The 17107-nt window shown below is 43.8% G+C and overlaps 1 protein-coding gene and 1 long non-coding RNA gene across 2 annotated transcripts in view; both read left to right on the forward strand.

The window, feature by feature from the left end:
• F13A1 (coagulation factor XIII A chain) overlaps nucleotides 1-17107 on the forward strand; it is a 146580-nt gene that overhangs the window by 28575 nt on the left and 100898 nt on the right. The window contains exon 4 of the mRNA XM_040984026.1: nucleotides 16355-16606. Coding sequence (XP_040839960.1) covers nucleotides 16355-16606 — 252 coding nt within the window. The remainder of the gene's footprint in view (nucleotides 1-16354; nucleotides 16607-17107) is intronic.
• On the forward strand, nucleotides 1828-4055 carry LOC121159036. Its single transcript, XR_005884296.1, has 2 exons — nucleotides 1828-3187; nucleotides 3231-4055. It is a non-coding gene; the product is annotated as an uncharacterized LOC121159036 (long non-coding RNA).

Genomic DNA, 17107 nt, shown 5'->3' on the forward strand with positions numbered 1-17107 from the left:
CCAGGAGCTCGGGGCAGGAATGGCTCAAGAAGGACAGCTGCAAAGCTTTGGTGTGGGAGTGAGAAATGGGTTGGGGCCCAGGGAATAACGCCGTTGTGGACTGGGTGTGATGGACTGCATAGGTTGAAGTGCTAACTCCCTCAGAGTGGATTTGGAGGTGAGACCTTTGGAAGGTGGTTGAGTCTAGATGAGATCATCAGGTTGGAGCCCCACTGTAGAATTAAGCTTTTGTAAGAAGAGAATGTCAGCACTTCTCGCTCTCTCTTCCCATCTCTGAGGACATAGGAAGCAGACCCTAGTCAGAAATCCAATCCTCCAGCACTTCGGTTTTAGATCGAGCTCCACAGCCTCCCACATTGTGGCAAATGACTGTTGTGTCTTGCCATTTTGTTACAGCAGCCCAAACTTGACACTATAGACATCAAGGAATGAAAACTCTTGGAGCATAATACTTCCCACAGTCCTGTAGCTAAATGAGATATGTGCAGTGTTTCACACTGTGACTGTCGCTGGAGAGGGGTGAACTGAGAGAAGAGAGAACATCTGTGTGGTACCACCAGCTCCTCCAGTAAAGACCATCTCGCTTGCCATATGACTTCCTTGGCTGGGAAAAATACGAAAGAGTAATAGCTTTCCCTCCCAAACCCAATCACTGGCTGCCAGAGGCTTGGTTGTTTCTCCCCTTTGCAGAATTAGGTCTACAGGTTTGTTCGGGACACTAATACCTGCAGGAGACGGTGCCTTCAGTATTCTGGATCAATTAATTTCACCAGGGGAGGTGGAAGCAATGTTGCTATGACTAAAAATGACGGAAATGGAGTCAAGGAGACAGCTAGGGTGGCGTTTTCCAGCCAACAACTTTTGTATTTGTGCAACATGTTTCTAAGTGATAGAAAATGACACTCCGGCTCATGACTTCATTTCCATCATTTCCATCTTCTCTAACTCTCATATTTGTGAAACACATTGCTTTAAACATGTCAGAGACACTTGTGCGGAGTGTTAGCCAAATTTTAAAAATAAAGATGATTCATAAAGACAGCACTGGTGTTTATAGTCATCAAGCAAAGATTTCAAGAGAAAAAAAAAATCACAGTCCTGGTTATTCAGGGCACAAACAAAAGGTAATCATTTTCAGAAGTGAGAGTGAGGTGTTTTTCTCTCTCTGCCTCATTTTCCCTAGATTCCTTGAGCAATGGGGGCTCTTGGAGCCTTCAGTCATTCCTGCTTCAGTAATTTACCAAGTAGCCACATTCCTAACCACCCCTCCAGCCTCTGGGGTATGCCTGCATTTATTAGCCAATGTTGTAATTCTTCCCATTCACTCTTGTGTTTTTTTAGAGTAGGTCACAGATTGAATGTTGTGAAGTGTAGCCCTTTAACACATCTTGATACATTTGTGTATTTATTTCAAAGCAGAATGACAGAGGTGGAGAGCGGGAGGAGGTAGACAGAAATCTTCTCTCTCTGGTTTACTCTTCAGAATGGCTGCAGCAATCAGAGCTGAACCAGGCTGAAGCCAGAAGCAAACAACTCCATCTGGGTCTCATACACAGGTAGTCACAGCACCTGAGCCATCGTCTCTGCCTCCCAGGCATTCCAGCAGGGAACTGGAACAAAAGCAGAGTCACAGGACTTAAACCCATAGTCCTAACAAAAACTTTTGAGGAATTTCTGAAACAAAGAAACTTGCCCATTTTAGTAAACTTAAAGACCTGTGTCACTAATGTTTAAAAAAAAAACCACAGGGAAGGCATAGATACACAGGATACACACACAAATAGAAGATGTATAGATTACTTTTTGCCTTTTGAAGTTTTTAAAAATGTTTAAGCAAATTTTATTTTATAAAAATTTACAAAAACACTGTGAAGAACTTTTGTCTTCATGACTAGTACAGTGGTCAATGGGACCTGAATTCATTCCTGAGCATGCTAATATTTCCAATAAGCAAAGACACTCTTCTGAGTACCCATCAAAATCCAGAAATTCACACGATACTTTGTGACCATCTAATCACAACACACTTGAGATTCACCCATTGTCTTAATGTCTTTACAGCTAGTGGATCTTGACCCACTTTTCATGTCTCATCTTTTCCCTTTTCTTTGATTTGAACACTGTGGATTTGTGTGGCTTTCCTTTTGAGATTCACTTACTCATTTGAAAGGCAGGGTTACAGAGAGAGAAAGATGTGGAGAGCAAGATCCCACATCCAGGAGTCTGACCCCAAGCAACCACATGGTCAAGGCAGGGCCAGGGCGAAGCCAGGAGCCTGAAACTTTCTCTAGATCTCCGACATGGACAGTCGTGCCTTCTGTCACTGCTTCCCCAGGTTGACTGGAAGTGGAATGGCTTGAGCACAAACTGGCACCATAGAACATGCTAGAGCCATTAGTGCTGGCTGCCTTAACCCACTTCATCACAACACTGGCCTAGCCTTGACATTTTTGAAGACCGTAACACAATGATTTTGTAGAATGTGCCTCAGTTGTGGTTTATCAGTTGATTCCTGGTGATCCAAATCAACTTACCAATCTTTCATAGGAGGGGAATTCTGTGTGTTCTTGGGGCATCTGTCTTTTTTTTTCTGTTGCTGTAAAATAATATATGAGATTTGGCAAATAGAAAGGCAAAGAGGTCTATTTGGCTCTGATTCTGGATGTTAAGACATTCAAGCTCAGATGGCTACCCCCAATGAGGGATTCCTGCTGGTGGAGACTCTACAAAGTCCTAAAACAGTGCATGGCATTATTTGGTGAGATAAAGTGTTAGCCTTTAATACGTGAATACAAGAATAAGTTAGTCCTTTCATGAGGGTAACATGACCTAATTACCTCTTAAAGACCCCAGCAGACCGAACCTCCTAATAATTCACAAAGAGTTCAATTTCTGTATGGGTTCTGATGGGGATACTCAAAGCATAGCAGCATCCGACCTCTATTTACTGATGTCATTGTCAACACAACATTAAGGTAATGTCACAGGTGGGGTGTCAGAGAGAGTGAACTTGAAAATTGGCATGCAAGATTTGACTAGGGAATTATGTTGAGAACAGTTCTATAAGAAAGGAGCAGAACTGGACAGAGGGAGAAACCTAGCAGCATGATTTCCCAACAAAAGGTGGACCCCCAGAGCTGGCAGGTCGGGACGCTCTAAGCTTCGAGTGGACCCCCAGAGCTGGCAGGTCGGGACGCTCTAAGCTTCGGGTGGACCCACAGAGCTGGCAGGTCGGGACGCTCTCTGAGTTGGGGATGGGTGAAGGAGCTTTTACTCCCGTATTGACCAGTCGCTGGATGTGAGCTGCCCTGTGGCAGCTAACCCTGCCTGAGGCCTTTTGCTGCAGTTCAAGCCAATTCCCAATTCTGCCACCACACCCAGCAGCATCAGATAAATGTGTTGGCTCTAACGGGATTCTGAGCATCATATCACACATGCTTAGGAGGTGTCCAGTGGGATGTTCCAGTGCAAGGTTGCTCTGCATTCTCTCTGCAGGAAAGGACACAGTGAGAGAGGACACAGTACAAGCTCCTGATTTTCCCTTAATTAAATGGTCAACATAAACTTGTTACTCTCATTAATTAAGTTGCTATTCCAACAGTCTTGGACCCACAAGTTGGAAAGTGCTTCTTTGCCCCACCTGTCCTGGTCCATAATGCCTTACTTCCAATCATAAGGTGACCCAGGTTCAGTACTGAAATGCCGTGCTCCACTGAAATGCCTCCTGTTAAACGCAGTGGTATTTAAAAAGCCAAATCTAGTTGTGCTGTGTTCTTTGACCTTCGAATATTTGTTGGTTAACCTAGGTTTACCTCACTGACCTCTGTTCTCACCATGTTATGCCTCTGATGACGCCGACCAGAACTCTATCCTACATAACAGTTTGCATCCTTGAGGCTTCTTGTTCCGCCTGTGGAGAGACACGGGGATGTGCATACAGCCCATAGCATCAACTCATTTTGACCAAGTATTTGCAATGGGCCTTCAATGTGCTTTGTGTTCTTGCTAGTTTTCTGTTGTTGCTGCTGCAATAAATTGTCAGAATTCCAGTGGTTCTAAACAACAAACACTCATTATTTTGATACAAGATCATGGTGCCATGTCAGAGGTTGCCCTGGCTTCTCACATCTGGTCCCTATCTTCAAGGAGGAATTACTGGAATAGGCCCCTTGGTTCTCCTCTGATCTCACTGTGCCTGGGGCCAGGAAAGGTCTTGGAAGAAAGCAGAGTCCGTGGAATGAGACATAAATGATAAAAACCTATGACCCTCCGTCTAGGTGTGTGCAACGAATGGAATTCTACTGTAACAGTTTACTTCTTTAGCATTGTTTCTTGTGAAGAGCAAATAAGGAGGTGAGAGGAAACTAATTAATCCTCTCAAGTATCAAAATTTTAGCAAAGATGAGTTTTTAGTTCTTGCCACTTAGTTAAAACCAGCTCCTTTAGGATGGGTTAACTAATGGCTGATGTTATGGGGTACAATGAGAGGTTCCGAGGCCAGATGTTGCCAAGGACGTTTGGCCAAGGTGAGCCCCAAAATGGGAACTCTTCTATCTCTCAGTGGACAGTGAGCAACTCCAAGGCATACACCCACAGTGCATAAAAGTTTAAGAGTTTGTGGTAGGTGCCTTAGACAAATTTCCCCCCCAAAAAAAAACACAAATAAGGAAGTACTCATCAATGACCTTTATTTAAAAAAAAAAAACACTTTGGACAAATCAGTGGGAAAGAAGTAACCAGAAGAAATGGGGGAAGATTGGAGAGCTATTAAGAGCAAATCTGTCCTCCTCCCAAGAGGCATGACTAGGCAAAAGTCCTTTGGTCACACCCAGGATACCATCCCTTTACGCTTCTGAGTTTTGGCTACATTCATGGTCTCTTGGATGATTCTTTTATGTTAATTGCAAAAATCAGTGTTGAATCCAGTTAGGATGCTTTTCAGTATAAGCACTGATCATTCCACAGAATGATGAAGAATATCTTTAATAAGGAAATTAACTTCCACATGAACAAACAAAAAATAAACATGTGTGTCTTTCTCTCTGCCCATCCTTCAAGTACCACAGTTGTTGTTTGTAATAAAGTCACCCTTGACTTTCCCAGAAGTCTATTGCTCTCTGCTTGTTACTCTGCTGTAGTGACAGCATTCTAACCTGAACTCGGGTGTTTGCTGTAAACCCAGCAAACACAGCACGCACATCTCATGAATGTCAGAGTACCCATCCTCCTGGCCCCACCAGATTAGTAGTGTTACTTGTTCTTGACAAGCAAGAGAAATAACTGCTCGATTAAATGTTTGTTGAGAATATCTTCTGGATATTCACTTACAGATTAATATCAGATAGCATCTTACTCCCTAGAATGTCGCTATGCTGATTTTTCTCTATCAATAATTGGTTTTAAAGCTCTGGCAAGACACACTATTTTGATACTTGCTGTATATATTGTATTTATGGATATAGATACAGATATATAGATATAGATAGATATAGAGATAGAGATTAGATATAGATGCAGATACCACATTCTGAAGACAAAAATTTTCTCAGAATTACCAGTGATTTGTTCCTCCCACTATTATTGCCACTGAATTATTAACAAGAATTGACCCCCTGAGTGAAAATGTCATCCCTGGGTTTGTTTTTCTTGGAAGAGAGTCGGCTACACTTTTGATCTCTCTGCTGACTGATGACCCTTTAAGTCAGTTGCCATGATTTTCACTAAATGAGTTTTCTTCATAATACCCAGAAGCCCCATTCTACTCACCTGATGGATGGAATGCAAGCAAAAGGCTCCACAGAGTTGCCGCTTGCTGCGGGAAGTCGGTGCTTGGAAGAGGGAATTTTCTATGGGATGCCTCCTCACTGGAGTGCGACCGCAGCAGAGGTGGTCCCAAGAGCAGCAGAGGATCTGGCCAGCAACCTCAGGTCCACTTTTTGGACATCTAGAGCCAGAATGAGCAAGACAGAAACCCAAGGAATATGGAAATTCGCTTGGTTGCAAGAGTATGCCACAGCTGGAACAAGATGGGCTAAAAATCTAGACATGCAGTTTGTTTATAGCCATGAAAGCTATCAGGTTGCAATCAATTCGACATTGTGGCTCCAGTGTCCTGCAGCTTCGCTCCCATCTCAGCTAACTTCCATGGATTTAACTTCCACGGTTTCACAGAACAGCATCACCCCCAGGGAAGCCCATGGAAGGGAGAGTGCTCTTAGAAGCAATTGTGTCAGAGATGAAGTTTGTACAGGGACCACACTTTCACTGCTTTTCCTCTGAGCTAGTTTCTTTATTTGCATGTCGACTTTCCTCCCAGCTGTGAAAAACGGCCTTTAGAAAAGACGGAGTAATGGATCTTGCATCCTAGTGCATACAAATTATCGGCTTTCCCGGCAATATCAACTTTTGAGTATTGTCTCTAGTTCCTTCTCCATTGGCATAATTGTAACTACCAACAACCAAAAGAGGGGAGTTTGGGGAGGTAGGGAGATCTCCATGACAATGTTAATTGTCTAGTCTTTATACAGCAGCCAAAGTCGTGTTTTAAAGACATTTAAGACAGATCATATCTCTGCTAGCGACTTATTTTTCTATTTTTCATAAAATCCAAAGGTAAGACAATGAGGCCTGTTGTTCTCCCAGCTCTCTGAAGCTCCATCTCCCACATTGCTCTCTCCTCCAGGTTTCTGGGCCTTCTGAAGTTCACCAAGTGCCACCTGCTCCTTTAAAGGACATTTTGTAAATTTGATCTGTTGAGCCCTTCATTGGCAGGATTTCTGCTGGGTTCTTCCAGGATTGCTGTGCTTTCAGTGAACATCTTGTTCATATCACACAGTGTTTTTCTGCTTTTGTTCCATCATCTGATATCTGACCCCAAATCTCTAGGGGCACACAGATCACTGTGGTGCAGCCCCATGATCCTATGTGGTGTCTTAGCTCCCAGCACTCTTTTCTTCTCCCAGATTAGCCTCTGCATGTTATGCCATCTGGGAGTGTGGGTGGAATGAAGTAAGCTATTCTATGACCACCAATACTGCAATGCAGAGAACATACCCAGAACTCATAGCTCACCAAGACCAGGGCATTATAGGGTGCAGCCAAGGTCCACTGTCCCATGGACTGTCTATTGTCTGAAACTGCTGCAAACAATGTCAGTCAGTGCTGACCGGTCTGTGAGTTCAACGGACTGAGACCATGGGCTCACCTGGGACTGAGGCAGGTCCAGGGTGGGACGTCTGTTCACAGGCTCTGGCCTAGGAACAGGGTTCACAGTTTGACATTCCAGGATGCACCCCGACTGCTCTCTTGGGTGTCTTGTTCCCTCCAGGGGCTGGATTGTTGCTTCCTAGTGGCTGTAGTTGGTAGATGGGAGATAATATCCAACCAAGAGCTCCGTCTCTTACTTTATACAGAAATCAACTCTAAGTGGATCAAGGACCCAAATCTGCACCCTGAAGCAATCAAACTATTAGAGCAAGACATAGAAAGCACTCTGCAAGATGCAGGATCAGTAAAGACTTGTTAAAAATGTCACCAAGGGCATAGGCAGTCAAAGCAGAAATTAACAAACGGAATTCAGAATAAGATTGGACACAGCAAAGGAAATGATCAACAAAGAGGAGAAATAACCAATAGAATGGGAGAAAAATCTTTGCACACACATTCCCCCTCCATACACATACACAACTTCAAAAATATCATGTAAATGCATTTTATGAAAAAACTAAGCATGGAACATTTCTGAAAACAAATTTATGATAAAAATGTGCCAGCATTTTTTCAATAAGTTTAGCAAGTCAAAAAGCAAAAAGACCTTAATTTTAGAGGGAATAAAGTAATAAGAACAATGGTTATATGCAATAGTTGAATAGAAAAATAGCAAAACTGTCATGTCACCCATATGCAGTAAATTATAGTCAGAGACAATTAAAACTGGAGCAGTATAACATTCTTAACCACTTGCTTTACAAAGGTTTTACAAAACTGAATTTACAGCAATACTGATTGATATGCACGGGCATTTATGTATTTTTTCTCACTTTTCAGTTGCTTTTAAATTTCACCTTCCATATATATACGGGAGAAGAGGCCATATCTGTGTTTCTAGGTCTGGTTTATTTTACTCAAAACAATGTCCTCCAGTTCAGTCCATATTTGCGGCAGATGGTAGAATAGTCGACTAATAACCTGTTGTGTGTGTCTATCACACTTGCTTTATCCGTTCACCTGCTGAGGGACACCATGGTTGGCTCCAAAGTTGGGCTCTTGAGAGCAGGGCTGCCATAAGCACCTTGTGGCAGGTGTTTGGTTCGCTGTGCGTACATACCCAGTGGTAGGATTGCTGGATAACACAACAAGTCTATTTCGGGTTTTTCAAGAAATCTCCACATGTTTTTCCATGGGAATTTCAGTAATTTACATTCCCACCACAATGCGTAAGCATTCCCCTTTGCCCACATCCTCACCAACATTTGTTACTCTGTGTGTTTGGGGTTTGAGCCATTCTGGCAGCGAGAAGTGGTTTTAATGTTATTTCCCTGATGGCTAGCAATAGGAAGCATCTTTTCAAATATTTCTTGGCCGTTGGTATTTCTGAAAGGAAACGTGCTTCAGGAGCGTTTTCCTCGAACATTTTGAAGCTGCTTTGCAGGCTCTCCTGCGAGGAAGGTGTGCAGCAGGAAGGGCAGGTTGCGGAAGCCTAGAACAAACCAATGCTCTCCTCTTGATGATAATCGCCCATGCTTCCAGGGACCTCCTTGCTTCTTTCCTTTTAGGTGGTAGTGTTTTGTTTTTAGAACTGATAATTCACTATGCCTGTAGGTTATATCGGGGTCTATTGCACACTGGTCACACATGCTCTCACTGCAGCCTAGGACTGCTGCTACAACAAAGTTTTTTCCCCTTACTAGGCAACAGTATTCATGCTGGCAGACCTGGCGCATGCATCATGCTGTCATGGCAGTGCTTGCGGGTCTTACTCAGAAATAGATGGATTATTTTAAACAGGCAAGGTGTGTCTTGGGAAAAGCACGTGAATCAAATAGAAAATGAATTCACATCATGAAATTTACCTTTCTGGATAGAATCACGGTGCCTTCCTGTGCTCCTTAGAGAGGATACCCCTCACATGCATATGCTTTTCAAGGGAGTTAGCAGTTGGGTGGAATTGGAGCCCAGCTTAAAATGTGTGTACTCATGCTTGTGAGTGGTAAAGCTGCCGTGTGAAGAAACTTCCCAGGCCGTTAGTCTCATGAGGAGGGCCTCGCATGCGCAGCTGGCCTGCTCCAGGCAGCTGTGGCAGAATCTCCAAAGTCTCCATGATGTTCTCATTGGGAGTGATGTTCACAAAGGACACGGTTGAGTTCAATTGATACTTCCTGGGCACCTACCTAGCGTTATGACATTCTGTGGGGTTTATTCATAGCCATAACGCCTTTAGCTTGGTTCTTCAAGAGACACAGGCATGGAAGTGAGTGACTACGGTGGCAAAGTTTTGCTTTTCTGACCATTAACTGGATCCTAACAGTCAGTGCGTGAGGAAAACAGACTGTGGATTGCAAGACACTTGATTGGCAGAAAGCCTGCCCAAGAGATGAGGGATGTGGGATGCTCTTGGTTACCAGGTTTCCCAAAGAGCATGGTTGGGATCTGCAAGCAGCAGGTGTGCCTGCCCCATCGCTGGTACACCCCTCCTTGACAAAGCTTCTAGGTTCGAAGTGTGTGTGTGGCGAGCAAATGAACACCTGAGACATAGCACATTTTTAAAAGTGTATTTTCAAATATTCCAAAGGCGTCCATTAAACAACAGCAAAATTCTTTTTAAAAAGTCAGTGAGTTTCTCCACAGAGAGCTGTTTATTAGTTTTGCGTCTCCAGGATCTCAAGTCTGTTAAAAGCACAGTTGAATGCGCTTTCCCCAGGGTCACATGGGGCTAAGTCTGAGTGGCAGACACATCTCTCTTGTGTCTACCTTTTGACCCCGGGGTCACATGGGGCTAGATCCAAGTGGCAGACACATCTCTCCCTTGTCTACCTGATGACCCAGGGGTCACATATGGGTAAATCCAAGTGGCAGACACATCTTTTTCTTGTCTACCTTGTAAGTAACATGAAACAGAACAAGCCTTGTATGAAGCCCAAGTCCAGATGAACAAAAGAGACATCTCAATGGGGTTGAGTATTTCCAGCCCATCCCTCTTATTATCAGACCATGGTGATTAAAATGGGTGAATCGTCCCATGCGCACAGGTGCACACCTTAGCAGAGGGGGCTCTCGCTAGAACAACAGTGAAGGTGATCAGATGCAGGAGGGTGGTCCAAACACATTTTACCTTAAAATAGTCATTTTTGCGGCCCCAAAAATAATCCAAAGCAATTAAAAAATTAAAACAAGCATTTAAATGAACAGCTTATGCTAACGTTTAGATCGCTGGGGAAGCTGGCACTGCGTTTAGACGAATATGAGAAGATGCAGTCTGTAATATTTTTCATTATTGAATAATTCACTTTCAAAGACCATTTTATTAAACCACAAGATCAAAATATTAGATTTCTTGTTTTCTTCTTACTTGAACCCATTTTTTTTTTACATGTGGTGGCACAATTCGGGGTCTTGGGAGGTTATCTAACTAAGCCTATAGGAGGAATTTTCAAAATGTCCATGGAAAACATGTGTTATGAAAAAACTAGATACGGATTCCTTAAAAAAATACACCAAAATAAAGTCATCTTGAAAGATTCCTTGTTGGACCCTCTCCGATGGCTCAGTTGGCTAATCCTACACCTGCAAGCTCTGGGATACCATCTGAATGCTGGTTCATGTCCCAGATGCTCCTCTTCCCATCTAGCTCCCTGCTTGTGGCCTGGGAAAGCAGTAGAGGAGGCCCAAAGCCTTGGGACCCTGCACCCATGTGGGAGACCTGGAAAAAGCTCCCGAGTCCTGTCTTTAGATTGGCTCAACTCTAGCTAATAGAACCATTTGGGGAGTGACTCAGAAGATGGAAGACAGTCTTCTCTGTGTCTCTCCTTTCTCTAAAATCTACCTTTCCCATAAGAATAAAATAAATATCGAAAGAAAATTTCTCTGTTTGTTTTTATTTGAAAGTCAGAGTTACAGAACAAGAGGCTCTCTCTCTCCTCTCTCTGTTGCTCTCTCTCTTTCTGTCTCATGGAGCAATGGAGAGAGAGAATCTTCCATCTGTTGGTTCACTCCCCAGATGGTCATTACAACTCTAGACCAGTCCAAAACCCAGAGCGAGTAACTTCTTCCAGGTCTCCCACATAGGTGGCAGGAGCCTGAACACTTGGGCTCTCTTCTGCTTGTTTTCCTAGGCCATAAACAGAGAGCTAGATAGGAAGAAGCAACTCATCTATGAACTGAGGCCTACATGGGATGCCAGTATCACAGGTGGTGGCTTTACCTTCTAGCCCTAATTAAGTCACCTTGTAATTCCATTGTCCATGAAGTTTTTTATGTACCCTCATGTACTAGTAGCAAAGATGTGCACAGCAGCGCCGCTGTCTGGCAGATCTGGCCAAGTTGCTGGGCAGTTGTATGTATTGATGGATGAGTGCTCTGAGTATATAGCCTGAACGTGTCAACTCCTGAGGGCGAGGAGGGCTGCTTAGTGAACTGAAATACTACGCTGTCAAAACTTGCTCACTCATAATTCAGTCATGGGACATTCTTCCCCAGTGCTGTCGTGCAAGTCATTACATTCAGAATTAAACATGGTATAACAGAGCAGTCGACAAGACCCAGAGGCTCTATCGGCATGTCAGGGATCACATTAACAATCAGCCTTTCCATGCAGAGAATAGGAGAAAGCCCGCCAAACCACGCCTGCTTTCCTTCACTCGGAATGCCGGCCATCCCTGCCTCTTGTGGTCTGGCTTCCATACGTTGGTCTGGAGATGTCTGTCCCTGCTCTAATAACAGCTGTCTCGCCTTTCTTCCTTTCCCCATTGGAGGCTGACTTCATTTTAGAGAGCTACCAACTCAAGTCTGCCTCAGTAGCAAAATCTTCCCACGAGCTCCACTCTGCACGATCTTTGTTGTCTCAGCTCAGATGCTAACCCTAATCTAACGAGCGCGCTTGGACGGGGAAAATTGGAATTGACAAGTTGTTTTAGGTGCAAAACAATTTTGAGATCCGTATAGTTGTTTCATCACAATTATTGCACGTATTTTTGTTGAAGACTCCTCAGCTACGTGAAATTTTAAAAGTTTTGCATCACAGGAAATCAACTTTGGCTCTGATTCTCTTTGAAGTGCCCTCATACTTATAACTCACAAATCTACTACGCCATTGTGAATCTCTTGCTGGTCTTTGGCCTTTTAGCCCTATACGTTTCCTGAATTATTGTTTGGGCTTCCTTCCTGTTCTTTATTCCCTTCCAGCAGCCTCCACCCTACCCGACGGCGGCAGCACGAGGCACAGCAAACAGAGGCTTTCTGCCGTTATACTGCTGCTTTAAACCGTGTCCTCACCTCTCACCAGTTATGTGATAACATGTGTGTGACACCCGCCCTGAGCTTCCTGGCTGTGAAGACTTCCTCTCCGTGTTTTTGTAAGGATCCTAGGAGACAACCCTTCACACCTGCATGCCTCTCACTTAACATCCATCCCTGACCTCAGCAACTCTGATCAACTTCCAGGGTGTGGAGACTGGATACGTCAGCCACAAAACCAACATCAGGAAAAGTACAACCAATTTCCTAGGTTTTTCAGTATTCTCTTTATTGTGCAGAATTCAACTAGCTGACTTTAAAAAAAATTCACGTTGATTGTCTAACAGTGCAGGTGTTCAGTCTTAATTGAATAACATATTTCTCCTTGGAAAGAAAAACTTAGTAATGGTATTTTCTTCCAAACCCCAAGATTCAGACATTATCTATAGCAAATTACCCCTTAATTAAATAAAACATCATCTCCTCTAAGGAAGGGGTTGATAAACTAAGATTTTAAGGATCATGTAGAAGATATTTTAGGGATTTGGTGCAGGCAGCCAGCTCCCTTGGGTCCCCAGGCTGCAGTGTGCTGGCTTCTCCTCCAAAGGACAGCTGGAAATCGCCATGATCATTGCCGATTCAGAACACCTAAAGTTGTGATTGCACATGTGGCAGATTGCAAGCAATTCTGCAGTGACCAATACTGCCTTTAGTAAGAGTAAATTATATTGTTGCCTGTGTTTTAACCTGCACAAGTTCTCCTGACAGAATAATCAATAAACCCAGAGGTTTTGAATTTGGACTAAGCTGGCCTTTGCAGTGCTGTGGGTGACTGGTGAGCTCCTCCTGATTTTGCAGGGCTGGAGGACTTCTTAGAGGAATCAGAAGCCTAGAGCGAGGGAGAAAGAGCAGCAGCCTCCCCTTGGGAGCTGTCCTCCTTGTCCCTGACTGTGACCACAGGGGTCTGTGCTATAAGGGTCAGAGCCAGCTGGCCTGCCTTCCCGTTGAAAAGGAAACACCTCTCTTCAAGTGCAGAATGACAGGCAAGAAAAAACATACTCTTCTTCCTCTTGCTTTTGTTAGGTTGAAAACACAAACAACACAGCCCTTCCTGTGTGCCCTGCCTTCAGCTTTTGGGATGAAATAAAATCTGTTTTCTTTCTGTGAAGAATCAAAGCAGTGGAAACTCTGACAGTTCAGCCGTTTGTCACAAATTGTGCTGATGATTAATCATGGAATCATTAGAATCTGACAGTTCTCACCAGTTCCAAAGCATTTCAAAACACCAGCAAGTATCCCAGGTATTACTGCTTCGATCCCAGACTTCCAAGTCCAGCTGGTCCACGTGTGAACTCTGCCACTCAACAGGCACATCATGCTGGGCTAAGAGACTCCTGACCCTGGGTCTTAGGGTCCTGATTTGTTGGGGACCCTAAGGTTGGAGTGACAATCATGATGTCTTCTTCACTGTTTGTGTTGTGAGATTAAAGAGTGTGGAAACACAAAAAACACTTTAGAGAATAATTTTTTTCTGGGAAAGATAAGCTCTGTGAGCGCAGGACTTCTTGTCCTTCGGTTCATGTTGCACTCCGAGCACTTAGAATCATGCTTAGCACTTAGGAGGCAACAGTGCTATAGGGATGAAAAATGTTCGCAGAAATGAGGTTCTTGCATTAGGTTCTGAGTGGTTTCAAGCCAGCATAAACAAACATGGCTGATCTTTTCACTATCTCTGCATCCCATCAATTTCACCTGAAATTGAACAAGCAGGGAGCCTAAGCGAGGAAGCAAAGGGTGGAGTCGTTTCTCGGTCATTCTCTTACACGTGTGTTTTCGGGGAGACTCCTTGAAGACTGAGCCAAGAACACTGCTTAAACACTGAAACGCCTTGGCAAGCAATCATTTGTAAGGCTTTATGGTACTGATGCTGATAATTTCATGTATCCATTCTGGGTGGTAACGAGGCGTCACAGAATTACACAGCAGTAATTTATACCAGCACCTCCTGGAATGCTCCTTCTCTGATAATATGCCAGACCTCAGAAATTAGAGAAATGAAAGCGTTGGATTACATGGTTGAATGTGGAATCCTATGCATGGTCTATATAAGATGATTGTAAGTTTTGCCGGTAAAGGTTCTTTTTCTCATAAACAAACTCAAGTTCTTCTATAGACATGTCTGATACGTTTCTCAAGGCAGGGAGAGTGAATCTATCCCTCTCCTGGGAAAGTTGTTAAAAGAAAACTTGACAGTGTGAGCTAAAATGTTAAAGGATGCTGTGAGGTTGACTTTCTCTACATGATTCAGCAGCTCATTGATAAAATTCAGTTTGACTCTTAAAAAACAACTTTTAAAATATTTATGTTGAGATGACAAATGTGTGTTGAGTACCTCTTACGTGAAATGTTAGGGACACTTTTATCCCTGTTATTGCTACTACTCATGGGTAATGATCATCTAGTCCTCATTGTGTTCCCTTTAGAGCCACACGGGCACACGCTAGCATTTATTTCCACAGGAAGATGTTGGACACTCTTTTGCACCACCCTTTGTTGCAAGTTCAATAACACCATGGAAATGAAGATCCACTGTTGGTTTTTTTCTTTCTCAACCCGTGTTGGACTGTACCTAAGAGGGTGCATAGTGGAAGCACAAAAAATAAGTATGTTCATAGGTAGAAACAGAGGGAAATATGTCCCTGTGCATGCAGTGCAAGGAAGGACTCACAGAGAAATGGCAGCGAATCTCCTACGTTGTTGGGAAACACCTCGGTGGCGGTGTGATGGACTTCTGAGGGTACATGAAAGACAGCTATTGCAAGACTGGAGGGGAGAATAATGGAGAGGGGAGGGAACATGGAAGAGGGAGCGGAGACCCCAGTGCCTATTAAACTATGCCATAAAATAAAAAAAGGAATATTAGGGACAAGAGGAGTTTCAGATTTGGGAGCATTTGAGATGTTTGGACGTGGGCTGGCCAACTTTGACATCAATGATTATGAACATAGAACGATGGCAAAATGCCCCCCCCCCATGTTGAGTTTTCCACTAAAATAGCAATTAAGTATTTTCACAACTTGTTGTGCTTGCAAAACTACATGAAAACTCTATTACATGTACTCAGTCCATCATACTTTGGGATGAATACTGCTGTCATGTACATTCACTCGTCTGCTAGAAGCTGCAAGGGTGACAAGCCGCAGACCCAAGATTCAAACCCAGATCATTGGCCACTAGAGCATCAACTCTTAATCCGTCCTGACACAGCCTGAATCACTGATGGAAGTGACCAAAACATGTTTTTAGTTTGGATATCGAAATGGTCATACATGGACAATCTATCAGCACTACTGTGTTAGAGGTAACATCACAACAAACCAAGAAGTGTGGTCCTAAAAATACTGTCATGAGCAAGTATTGCCTTGACCTGATTAAACCATCCTAATGTTTCAAAGGATAGAATTTCAGCGAATGATAACCATCTGGTGGCCTATAAAATTTGTGTTTGTGTTTAAATACATGTTCCTACATCTTCACTGAATTCATTGCTTAATCAACTTCTGTGGCTGGAATATGGTTTGTCCTTTCTGAAGCTCGTGTTGAAATTAAACCCCCTTTGCAAGGCATCAACAGGGTGGAAACCTGATCCAACTGCAGTATGTTGAGATGAGGCCCTTGGGGAACCAAAGTATAAGGATCCCCACTGCTGAGAACGGATGGCGTTATAAGAAGACGGAAGTAATGCAGAAGACATACACTCCGTCTTCCACCATGCAGCTAGTGGGCAGCAAATACGAAGTTCAATTCTGAATTTTATGATGGCAAAGTTAGGGGACTATTTCTCTCAGGGAGGATCAAGATGGTTGTGAAGTCTACTCAATGCTGTTCTGTCTTTCTTCTCTAGGTCGCTACCCTCAGGAGAACAAGGGGACATACATCCCAGTGCCCATAGTCTCAGAGCTGCAACATGGAAAGTGGGGTGCCAAGGTCATCATGAGAGAGGACAGGTCTGTTCGGCTGTCCATCCAGTCTGCACCCGACTGCATCGTGGGTAAATTCCGCATGTATGTCGCAGTGTGGACCCCGTATGGAATACTCCGAACCCTCCGAAACCCAGAGACAGACACATACATTCTCTTCAATCCCTGGTGCGAAGGTAAGGGAGCAAACGCTGAATTTTTTTAAAGATTTATTTTATTTTTATTTTTATTGGAAAGGCGGATATACAGAGAGGAGAGACAGAGAGGGAGATCTTCCGTCCGATGATTCACTCCCCAAGTGAGCGCAACAGCCGATACTATGCCGATCCGAAGCCAGGAGCCTCTTCCGGGTCTCCCACGCGGGTGCAGGTTCCCAAAGCTTTGGGCCGTCCTCGACTGCTTTCCCAGGCCACGGGCAGGGAGCTGGAAGGGAAGTGGGGCTGCTGGGATTAGAACCGGCGCCCATATGGGATCCCAGGTGTGCAAGGCAAGGACCTTAACCACTGTGCCATCGCGCCGGGCCCACGCTGAATTTTCTCTTAAGAAAGAGTCTATGATCTTCCTCTCTGTCTCTCCTCCTCTCCGTATATCTGACTTTCCAATAAAAATTAATAAATCTTTTTTAAAAAGAAGAAAGAAAAAGTCTTCCTATTTCTGATGCATCTCATCTTGGAAGA

Source organism: Ochotona curzoniae, unplaced genomic scaffold (assembly GCF_017591425.1).
Source record: "Ochotona curzoniae isolate NIBS_2020 unplaced genomic scaffold, NIBS_Ocur_1.0 contig_4064, whole genome shotgun sequence".
In the NCBI taxonomy this organism is placed as follows: Eukaryota; Metazoa; Chordata; class Mammalia; order Lagomorpha; family Ochotonidae; genus Ochotona; species Ochotona curzoniae.